The 12,600-nt window shown below is 44.3% G+C and overlaps 1 protein-coding gene across 1 annotated transcript in view; it reads right to left on the bottom strand.

The window, feature by feature from the left end:
• Nucleotides 1-1,589, bottom strand: part of LOC308325184 (uncharacterized protein) — a gene marked incomplete at its 5' end in the record, with an annotated part of 279,818 nt that extends 278,229 nt beyond the window's left edge. Inside the window, one exon of the mRNA XM_080777607.1 lies at nucleotides 1,508-1,589. Coding sequence (XP_080633733.1) covers nucleotides 1,508-1,589 — 82 coding nt within the window. The remainder of the gene's footprint in view (nucleotides 1-1,507) is intronic.
• Between the last annotated feature and the right edge of the window lie 11,011 nt (nucleotides 1,590-12,600).

Genomic DNA, 12,600 nt, shown 5'->3' with positions numbered 1-12,600 from the left:
CCACCGAGTGGCGCGCTACGAGCTTGTAGGTCTGCTATTTTTGAAAAATCGAAGAACGATTGACATTTTTAGAATCTGATCTCAGGTCAGAATGGGTTAATCAGACCAGTGTGTGTCCTAGTGGAAACCTCGTAGGGATCTGATCTCAGGTCAGAATGGGTTAAATATCTGGGAACAACCATGGACAATAAAATCACCTTTCAAACCAACCAATGCAGAGAACAATTATAAAAAAAGGCAAGGCAGCGGCTTTATCTTCTCAGAAAAGCGAGATGTTTTAATGCATACACACACCCCAACACACCCTGATACCAACATGGTCTATAGGTCACTCACTGAGTGTCCTCCTGCTCTGGGTATCTCTCAGTTATAGATTAAAAAAAAAAAATCACACCCATGTGAATTGAGGGGCGATCTTATCACGGTGCATCAACATACATCATTCTCATTCCGGGCCAATCAGAATTTGCGTCCTCACCTTCGTCTTCAATTAATGTTTGCTTGACAAAGTGTGTGCACATAGACAGAAAGCTGTACATAGGAGGGGCTATATGGCCCCTCAAAAATAACCTCATCACCCGGGTAGTCAACCAGGCTAGTAAGATCATTGGAGACAAACGGTTGCAAACTGCTGCAGGACATACTGTATATACAACCGCTCCATGACCAAAAAAGATATTCAGATTTACAATTATTCTACCCGCCCTCTTCGCCCTGAATTTGACTCGCTATAGTTGCTACCATCAGGCAGGAGGCTTAACCCGTTCTGAACGGGAACCCTTACCCATCATGTTGTGCTTTAGCTATTGAAAAATAGCAGATCTACAAGCTCATAGCGCGCCACCGAGTGGCGCGCTACGAGCTTGTAGGTCTGCTATTTTTTGAAAAGTCGAAGAACGACTGACATTTTATTTTAGAATCTGATCTCAGGTCACAATGGGTTAATCAGACCAGCGTGTGTCCTAGTGGAAACCTCGTATGAATCTGATCTCAGGTCAGAATGGGTTATAAGAGTGGGTTACATGAGCCTCGTTTTGTGCCAACTGCTGTGGGCATTTTAAATAAAAACATGTTTTTGCACCACCTAATCCCCACAGCCCATGATCACATGGTTCCTGCGTTATGGGAATGCATTTTATGTGATGTTTCTATTGTTGCAAACGGACTGCCGCTGCGCCCAAAGACACATTTCCATTTCATGTAAAATGTCATGGACAATAAAGTTGTATTTATCTTTATACATCTCTTTTTTTTCCCCCCCTTATGTACAGTATATCTACCCTGTGATTCTGCTGTACTGCCCTTATATATATTTGACAACGGAATTTCCACCATGGCATCAAACAAGGTCCATCTATTTCTCTCTATCTGACACACTGAACATCTCCACTTTCTCTCCGATACACACACACACACACACACACACACACATGCAGACACGCACGCAAGCACGCACGCATGCACGCACGCACGCACAGTCCCCAGCCACGTGCTCCGTGTCTCTCACCTATGGTGATGTTGAAGCCATCAATGCTGAACGTGGCACTCCGACCTTTCTTAAACCGCTGCTTCTTGGACTGAGCTTCCATCGCTTCTGTGTCCCCTACTACCACTGTATGCCTTTCTTTCTGTCTGTTTAGTGTCTCTCTCTCTCTCTCTCTCTCTCTCTCTCTGAAGCGTCGGGCTGAGAACTCTTCTCCTCCTTGCGGAGAGAGAGAGATAAGAAGAACAACGTAGTATATTCCTGTGGCTTCTTCTTTTGCGCTGCGGGAGGTGAGCTGTCAAGAGGCTGATCCTTGTGACAGGGCTATGTCTATGAGCGACAGGAATCCCTCCAACAAACAACAACACGCCTTCTTCTTCTTCTCACTTGCCTTTTCATATCCGACCCCCCCCACCTGTTCTTGTTGCCATACACCTTTCATCTCCTTCTCTCTCTCTCTCTCACTCACAGACACCTTAACAAGCTCATTCAAGGAGCTAACCGCACTTGAATAATATTTCTCCTCTCCTCTCTCTTATTATTATTCTCTCTCTCTCTCTCTCTCTCTCTCTCTCTCTCTCTCTCCCTCTCTCTCTCCCTCCCCTGTTGAAATCCTGACAAATACCCAGGAGGTGCATCTGTGCCGTGGGGGTGGCTGGTGGTGCCGTGGGGGTGGCTGGTGGGGAGGTGGTGGTGGCGTGGGGGTGGCTGGTGGGGAGGTGGTGGTGGCGTGGGGGTGGCTGGTGGGGAGGTGGTGGTGCCGTGGGGGTGGCGTGGGGGTGCCGTGGGGGTGGCGTGGGGGTGCCGTGGGGGTGGCGTGGGGGTGGCTGGTGGGGAGGTGGTGGTGGCGTGGGGGTGGTTGGTGGTGGCGTGGGGGTGGCTGGTGGGGAGGTGGTGGTGGCGGCGTGGGGGTGGCTGGTGGGGAGGTGGGGAGGTGTAGACTATACGCGGTATAGTCCTAGCGATAGTGACTTCTGAGGCAGTCGAGTCATTCATGGTGGAAGCCATCGAGAGTCCATATAGAAATGGATCAGAGCACTCACGTTATATCCAAAAGGATTCTCGTTTATTTTTCAGTTTTCCCCAGCAATGATCCCATTGGATAGAATAACGTGAGTGCTGGTATCCATTTCTATGGCCTGGACTGTTCTTTTCTGGAAGCTATTAGAGAGATTACTGGTGGTGTACCCCAGCGGTTAGCCAACCACTGTATCTGTACAGTATGTGTGCTTACATCTTGCATTTCACACAAATGCCCGCGTGCACACGCACACACGCACACGCACACACGCACACGCACACACGCACACGCACACACACACACACACACACACACACACACACACACACATCTATACATAGATGTTACATACATTCCAGGAATATCAGTATGTCTGCCTGTCGTGTGCATATCTGGTGAACCGCTGGTCTTGTATTTCTGAAGTGTGTTGTCGCCGTGTCGAGTTTCAAGTCGATTGGGTGAGTGGTTCTCCGGGACCGTCCCGTTCCTGCCCCCAAAATGGCAGGCGGGTAAAGGTATACCCGCAGAACAATGGGCAGAACACTAAGATGTCACACATGGAATCACTGTGGGAGAGAGCGAGATACCATAATGTGACCAGATTTCACTGAGAGACTGCCATCGCGCAAATTACAGCTTTTCACCAAAAGGAGATTTTTTTTTCTTTTTCTTTTTTCAAAATGAGTTAATAGCACAGGCAGACTCGTCACTAGAGCATGTCTGAAATAAGTGTCAGAGCTGAAATCGACATGTAAATATGAAATAAATAAATGCCCAAACATGTAGCTATAGGTGTAATGTTAGAGACCACAGAAGTGAACCTTTCAAGCCTGTTCTCTCAACTCGCTGTTTTCTACAAGACATTTACTCTATAAGCCATATCTCCCAAAATGGTGGGTCAAACTGAACAACCAATATGTCAATTTGAAGCTATATGATTCCCTGCTTTCATATGACATGGAAAAAAACGAAAATTCAAAAAAATCCAATGGCAATCCCTCAGTCAAATTTAGTCACATATGGAAAGACAGAGAGACACACACACACACACACGCACAGAAGGAGAAAGAAATATAATATGGTCAGATTATGTGGAGAGGGGGGGTCTCTCAACATAATGGCCGTTATAAATCGATGCCAGAGATTTCAATGGAATATTCACCCATATGGTATTTTGGCCTTCAAAGACGAATGCAGCCGTGCACACAGACACTGTTGATATATTGATGCTTTACAACTGAGCTCACCCATTCTGACCTGAGATCAGATTCATACGAGGTTTCCACTGGACACACACTGGTCTGATGGACCCATTCTGACCTGAGATCAGATTTAAAAAAATGTCGTTCTTCGATTCTTCAAAAATAGCAGACCTACAACTTTGTACCTACCTTTGTAGATCTGCTATTTTTCAATAGCTAAAGCATAACATAGTGCTAACACCAAAATGGGTGCCCGCCCAGAATGGGTTAATGACCAGTGATCCAATAGTTTCATACTGTTCTCTCCATCTAATTGTGCCCCATTTAAAATGAACAAATTAATTACTTTGTTTTGGCATGTAGCTGTGGTGTTGTTGCTCGGGTGTACTTTATTGGCGCGTGCGTCTAATTTATTCTTTTTCATTACATGCTAAGCTTTTGATCCAGCTTTCGAACAGCAGCCTCGTAGGCACCTGATGTCTTTCGCCATTCATTTGCATGCACAGCCAAGTTGGAGCGCTATATATGACATGTTATAATGTGATGAAGTCCCACTGAAACATCACAATATGTGATGAACAATAGACACATACGCACACCAACAATGAATAATAGACACAATAGGCGTGTATGTGTATTTTTTACTACATACACAATTCATAGCCTTTTAGTTTGGGGAACAATTTTACATTGTACGATACCTTGGTTGTGGCATCAATTAGGTCAATATTGTTTGCTGGGAACTGATTGCTATTGGTGCATCTGGTCTGTTGGTTTAGGTGTTCATTACAGTGTTGAGGCCTCTATAACATCGTCATCAAGACTAGCTGATAAGGACAACAAAAGGATTATAATGTAACGTTTAGCACCCGATGAGCTGGAATCGAACCCCGATCTCCAACTCGGCAGAGCAAGGCAGGCAACCACGCCACGTGGCCAAGAGAGTCGCAGTCCCGCTCCCTGTGAGGGCAGTGGGCACCAGGAAATAATTCCCCATTCATTTTCCCCATAGAGGTTTCAAAAATGATTTATTTAAAGACCTTTTAAGCCCCAGACAAAGCCAACCCGGCAGGTGACAACTCATGACAATAAACACAAATCTTTGGAACTAACAGATAATTAGAAAGACGGAAAAAAAGGGCAAGTTACAACAACCTTTTTTTGGTTGTTTTTCGTCTTTTTAATTATTTCAAACATAAATGTCAGTGTGACATCTCTCACAGGGAGGAGGACTTCATATAGGATCACTCTCTAGAGCTCCTCTCTCACAGGGAGGAGGACTTCATATAGGATCACTCTCTAGAGCTCCTCTCTCACAGGGAGGAGGACTTCATACAGGATCACTCTCTAGAGCTCCTCTCTCACAGGGAGGAGGACTTCATATAGGATCACTCTCTAGAGCTCCTCTCTCACAGGGAGGAGGACTTCATACAGGATCACTCTAGAGCTCCTCTCTCACAGGGAGGAGGACTTATAGGATCACTCTCTAGAGCTCCTCTCTCACAGGGAGGAGGACTTCATACAGGATCACTCTCTAGAGCTCCTCTCTCACAGGGAGGAGGACTTCATATAGGATCACTCTCTAGAGCTCCTCTCTCACAGGGAGGAGGACTTCATATAGGATTACTCTCTAGAGCTCCTCTCTCACAGGGAGGAGGACTTATAGGATCACATGTGATGTCCTTTGCACTCAATTTTAGTGCATTGTTTCTCAACTAGTGATCGATAAAATAAAATAAAATACAAATGTTCACTCCGACATAATAACTTCCTACATACTAAATGCTTGGTCAGGTACCACATGCAATACCTTCACGGACCACCAGTTAGAAAGCCATGCCCTAGTAGTTTATCCTTTATGTTCTTTAGAAAATACTCCCCCCACCCCCCCCCCCCCCCATCACAAAAAAAGGCAAGTCAAAAGTTGCATTTGACTTTTATTTGAGTGTCACAAATAGCAAATGATGTATTATTGAAGACGATGGTGACTCTGGGTTTCCTCTGGAGCTGTGGAAGAAGACGATGGTGACTCTGGGTTTCCCCTGGAGCTGTGGAAGAAGTGCATTAACACGTTAATATAGAGATAGTGGCATGTTATTATTATTAGTTCTCTATAAAAAGAAAAAATGTCTTTATGTAAAATTATTATTATTATTATGCAAGAGTGTATGCGGTTTTCTGCTGCTTTAATGAAATGGTGTAAAAATAAATCACACCCGTGTGAAGAGAGGGGCGCTCTTATCATCATGCATCATCTCATTCCGGCCAATCACAATTTGCGTCCTCACTTTTGTCTTCAATGTTTGTGTTTATGCCATGTTTGTGTTTGCACAAACACTCAAAACTGGCCATTCAATTCAATGGCATTCAATGTTTATGTTCACACAAACCCCTCAAAAATACAGTATACTCAACTTTATACAAGTGGAACTTCCATTTACTATAACTACATGGACCGTGTCAGTACAAACGATATAGGGCTTGTTGAATTCCTGTCCTCACCTCTCCATCAGGCCAGCGGGAACCATCTCATCACCGGATCACCCCCAGTGCCTTCCTCTCCCGAAGCGCCTCCAGAAAAATTCTGCCATATCCTCATCCTTCTCACCAAAAGGGAAAAAATCTGCCTTATCCTCATCCTTCTCACCAAAAGGGAAAAATTCTGCCTTATCCTCATCCTTCTCACCAAAAGGGAAGAATTCTGCCTTATCCTCATCCTTCTCACCAAAAGGGAAGAATTCTGCCTTATCCTCATCCTTCTCACCAAAAGGGAAGAATTCTGCCTTATCCTCATCCTTCAACTGTGCCTCATCTCCAAGAATACTTGTAACACCCTTCACGGCATGGTGTATGAGACCGAGTAAGAATTCTGCCTTATCCTGATCCTTCAACTGTGCCTCATCTCCAAGAATACTTGTAACACCCTTCAAGACACCCTTCGCGGCATTGTGTATGAGACCGAGTAAGAATTCTGCCTTATCCTGATCCTTCAACTGTGCCTCATCTCCAAGAATACTTGTAACACCCTTCAAGACACCCTTCGCGGCATTGTGTATGAGACCGAGTAAGAATTCTGCCTTATCCTGATCCTTCAACTGTGCCTCATCTCCAAGAAAACTTGTAACACCCTTCACGGCATTGTGTATGAGACCGAGTAAGAATTCTGCCTTATCCTCATGCTTCTTATGGCCCATCTCAGCAGGTTTAGGGGCGTCTTCCACCTTCACAGCAGCTACAGCAGCATAATGAGAAGTATCACAGGGTAAGTGTACAGTGTAGAATAATAAAGGATATTTTTGCTGTATATTGGAATACGATTGGAATTGACTATGGATTTGTACCTTGACTATGGATTAGACAGTGGATTTGATTTGACCTCCCAGCCAGCTCAATTTAAGTATAATCAAGCTGTACTGGAGATGCGACGTACGGCATGGATTACTTCACCACAGTAAATACTGCATCCCTGGTCTAGGGGGGCACTTTTTACAGATGGGTAAAGGGGCAGCTAGAGGGCAGAAGCCCCCGTGCACGTGGCTGGTGCTGTATGCATGGGTCAAGTCTGTATCCTCAACAATTAGACCTTTAACCTTTAACACATGTTAATGCAGGTTGCCAAATAGGTGTTTCACAAAATTACTTAAGGTATTAGGTTCTATATACAAAATATCAAATATTGGTACATCCGTAGCCTGGCTCCAGCCCTGAATCGCTAGCCACGGCCATTAAAAAATCATGTTCTGGCGATTCAGGTCCATGGTGACTCGGTATATGGCAACTTTCCATCATTTAGCTGGGGACCACCTGGATCCCCCTCAGGGACCACTGGTGGCCCTCCGGACTGGTGGTTGAAAACCACTGCTTTAAGTAAAGTTACACGGCTTGACGTCACATCACACAAAATGACATCTTATGAAACTATAGTTACCTGGCTTATCCTCGGCTTTGGCATTCTGCAATGATGCCGCGTTACTGATGGCCAGCACGGCGAAAAGAAGGATCACAATCTTCATTTTTCTGTGAGTACATAAAAAAGCTGTCAGTCAGTATAGTTGTTTGACTCTGTCTGTATGCCTTTGGATCTGCTACAGAGACAACTTATAAGAACATTGAATGTAACTCATGTCGTTCTCATTAGACAGTGTTTATCAACCTTTTCTGGGTCAGGAGGACCCACTTTAAGATCCTCAAAAACACATATTAAGGCCACTTAACACAGTAGCCTATATCGGTGTGTATTTCAAGAGCATGTTATGATCAATAAATCGATTGAAATATCACTCTTCGAGGTTTGAAATACAAAATAAAATACTATGACATGTTTTGAACACATAACTTATCATTACAATCTCTGTGCTCTACCAATTATTTGACCCTGCAGCCTGCAGGTCAAGCATCGCTGTCATTGCAATTGCATACTAGCAAGAATCTTTGAGCTCACCTTCAGTAGTTTGGGGAAGTCCTCAGAGCTGAGAAGAACCACGTCAGTCAGCGATGTCTGTAATGTGTGAAGTCTATCCACCCTAGCTACTGCAATATATACTGCACTAACTGCCCCGAGTGTTTATTGAGTGCAGGCTTGCAAATAGCCTTGAACAATTATAAATATTTGTATATTTGACACGTTTTAGGTATATTAGGCGTGTCAGCTTTTGACATGTCTAAAAGCTGAATTACACGTGAACACATAGTTGACGTAACCAAAAAATAACTGGCCATTTGAAAATAGCCCATCTACAAGCTCACAATGCGTCGCAAATACTTTTTATACATTTGAAAACTTGAAATGGGACATTCTGCACGATGGCTTTCTACTTTTGGCACTTTGACCCATTTAAGCCTGACATCGAAATTTAAAAAATGTCTTCTAAATCCTGACAGTTTTCTGAAAACTGTATCAGTTTCTGTATTGAAAACTTTCGCTGTGAAAGAATATATATTCAATGATTTGCGCCTCATTTTCACGATTTTTCAGAAATAGCAAGCTCGTAGTGCGGCACACGGTATCGCGCTATGACCTTGTAGATCTGATATTTCTCAATAGCTAAAGTATAACATAATGCTTTAAAACACCAAAAGGGTTTCCCGCCCAAAATTCAGGACGGGAACCCCATTTTTTTGTGAACTGAGGCAGAAACAAAATGCGTTACTAGTGTGACGCAGACAACGCCCAGAGGCAAGGGGGGGGGGGGGGGGGGGGCACACGGCTGTAAAATGAAATGCCGTCTGTAAAATGAAATTATAAACACATACATAAGTTGGCACTCACTGATCAGCCTACGTCGGGGCGGGGCCCACTGACATCTAGTTACGCGTCTGACTTCAGTGCTACACATTACAGTACATTAATAATATTAATAATACATCCATGACGTACCTCAACAAACCTATACAAAGTATACAACAAATCTCCAACAATGACCGGGCATAAGAAATTGGGCACAGAGTATATATACACAATGTACATTTTAAAACAGGAAAAAAAATATGTAAGGGCCTATGCAAAGGCTATAGTGGCCTACATGTCCGAACATGTGCCGGTGTTGGACTGTACATTTAAGATGACTCTTGAAACTTCTCAAAGGAACTTTTGAGGCCAATTTTAGTCTGGATTGCAGGTCATCCCACGACCAGGAATGGAAAGGTTATACTTTAGCTATTGAAAAATAGCAGATCTACAAGCTCATAGCGCAGCACAGAGTCCTGTGATACGAGCTTGTAGATCTGCTATTTTTGACAAATCGATGCGGTGCAAATCTTTGAATATATTCTTTTAGAACGTTTTTAACTCAAATCTTTGCTCCTGGGGGGTCCCTCGAAAAACATATTTTCAGATGGGGGTCGGCGGCCAAATACATATAATTCTGGGGGGCCTTGGCATGAAATAGAAACATGGGTTTGTCAGAAAACTGTCATGATTTAGAAGACATTTGTAGAATCGACCTCAGGTCTTAATATCACTTACCCTACCTTTTAGCTTACTTTATGCTCTGACTATAGTAGACCTATTAGCTCACAACACGTTGCCTTCGCCAGTACGGTCCCATCACCTCAGGCATCAACAAAGGTGTGACTGTTTGAGCTCATGTAAAGTGGACTGTATATATATATATATCGCCGGAGTGTGTGTGTTTTAGTTTAGTTTAGTGTTTGCACATATGTACATAACAAAATGGTAAAATAAAATAAATACAGAAAGCAAATATTTCAATAGGAAACAAGATTAGTTACATGTGCTGGAAGGGCACACGGCCAAAGAGAGGGCAACGACGGCCATGGCCGCCGTGAAATTCCTGCCCTGGTGGAGACCAGAGTTCATGGAGCTATACTCTTTCACTGGCTGCACCTTCACAGAGAAACTCTTTATGTTGTGGAGACCAGAGGTCATGGAGCTATACTCTTTCACTGGCTGCACCTTCACAGAGAAACTCTTTATGTTGTGGAGACCAGAGGTCATGGAGCTATACTCTTTCACTGGCTGCACCTTCACAGAGAAACTCTTTATGTTGTGGAGACCAGAGGTCATGGAGCTATACTCTTTCACAGGCTGCACCTTCACAGAGAAACTCTTTATGTTGTGGAGACCAGAGGTCATGGAGCTATACTCTTTCACAGGCTGCACCTTCACAGAGAAACTCTTTATGTTGTGGAGACCAGAGGTCATGGAGCTATACTCTTTCACTGGCTGCACCTTCACAGAGAAACTCTTTATGTTGTGGAGACCAGAGGTCATGGAGCTATACTCTTTCACTGGCTGCACCTTCACAGAGAAACTCTTTATGTTGTGGAGACCAGAGGTCATGGAGCTATACTCTTTCACTGGCTGCACCTTCACAGAGAAACTCTTTATGTTGTGGAGACCAGAGGTCATGGAGCTATACTCTTTCACTGGCTGCACCTTCACAGAGAAACTCTTTATGTTGTGGAGACCAGAGGTCATGGAGCTATACTCTTTCACTGGCTGCACCTTCACAGAGAAACTCTTTATGTTGTGGAGACCAGAGGTCATGGAGCTATACTCTTTCACAGGCTGCACCTTCACAGAGAAACTCTTTATGTTGTGGAGACCAGAGGTCATGGAGCTATACTCTTTCACTGGCTGCACCTTCACAGAGAACCTCGTTCCATTCTTCAGTCCACAGCCCATAATGATGCTTGTAGAAACTCTGCTCCTCTGAGAATTATCACCTGCTCCGAGAGACAGCGGAATCCAAGTTGGAGCGCGACGGGTGGCCACGACGTGGGCGGCCGTGACGTTTGGCGACGGGTGGCCGTGACGTTTGGCGACGGGTGGCCGTGACGTTTGGCGACGGGTGGCCGTGACGTTTGGCGACGGGCGGCCACGACGTTTGGCGACGGGTGGCCGTGACGTTTGGCGACGGGTGGCCATGACGTTTGGCGACGGGTGGCCATGACGTTTGGCGACGGGTGGCCATGACGTTTGGCGACGGGTGGCCATGACGTTTGGCGACGGGTGGCCATGACGTTTGGCGACGGGTGGCCATGACGTTTGGCGACGGGCGGCCATGACGTTTGGCCGATTCCGTCGACATCCATGAGCTTTCATCGTGACGTGAGCCTCTTTTTCGCGACTTTCCACCCGTGCGCCATGCTGCCTGCTCCACTACTTTTGTGGTCTACCTTATTAAGTGCCCATATGGACTCATATATATATATGAGTCCACATGGGCACTTAATAAGGTAGACCACAAAAGTATATATATATATATATATATATATATATATATATATATATATATATATATATATATATATATATATATATAGACTGTAGGTTCCAAAGCCCGTGAAGCAGTAAGCTTGACTCCAAAAAACAATCCACGTCCACACGTCCATTGTAGTTTAACGTTTTACTTGACAAAAAGTGTACAGAACAACAAACAATGTGATACAAAGAAAAAGTGTTCAAAAACGATTCTAAAATGGTCTAGTACGGTTTCTGAAGTGTCTTAGTATTTTCCAACGTGGTTTAGAATTTCCAAAGTGGATCAAAAAACTGTAGCTGCTCTCAGGCTTCCAGCTCTGAACTAACTAAAACCCTGCTGCTGATAATGCACACTGAATTAACTGGCTTGCTGGCTTCTGCTCCAATAGGCTGAATTCTTAATTGGCTCTATTAACTCAGTTAAGACTCAGGCTGCACAAAATGTGTAATCAAGAAATGTCCTTCAATATAGTACACACAATGAAATAACTTAAATGCACTCATAGACATTTTCTGTTCTAAATATGGCTCTCACATTTCCGGCCCCTAATTGGCTAGGCGGGAAGCATAACAATTATGACATTACTTAGAGCCATTAAACATTACTATCAAGAAAACAACTTAAATATATTCTTCACAGTTCAAACTGCCTCTTGTAGCAGACAGAGTTTTGTAATTGGTCTCTCAAGGGTGCTGGTTTTCGTCTTCACACTGACACGACGCACAACTCCCCTTGAATCTGGCATGATCTTGAGTATTCTTCCCATCATCCATGAATTCCTCAGAGCGGAGTCATCCACAATCAAAACGACGTCTCCAGGTTGGAAGTTCCTTCTTGCTGTCAGCCATTTCTTCCGTTCCTGAAGGAGCGGCAAGTACTCATGGGTCCATCTTGACCAGAACAGATCAGCAAAGTACTGGATTTGTCTCCATCTCCATCGTGCGTACAGATCTTCTCTCTTGACATATGCCCTTCTTTGCAAAGCCTCAATATCCTCAGGGTATGAATGCTTCTGGCTGAAGAGAATTAGCTCTTTTTCAGCTATGTTCAGGTCTTCAACTGTGAGCGGCTTCTTTTCCAACTTTGTTCTATGTTTCTCCAGTCGTTGCTTGAGAAGCCTCTGTTGCTTGACTGGGTCATCTTCAGAGTGATTGATGATAGCTTGTA

Source organism: Protomyctophum bolini (assembly GCF_963924005.1).
Source record: "Protomyctophum bolini genome assembly, chromosome: 12".
Classification (NCBI taxonomy): domain Eukaryota; kingdom Metazoa; phylum Chordata; class Actinopteri; order Myctophiformes; family Myctophidae; genus Protomyctophum; species Protomyctophum bolini.
The sequence above is the reverse complement of the archived record's forward strand: the minus strand, read 5'-3'. Positions and strand labels throughout refer to the sequence as shown.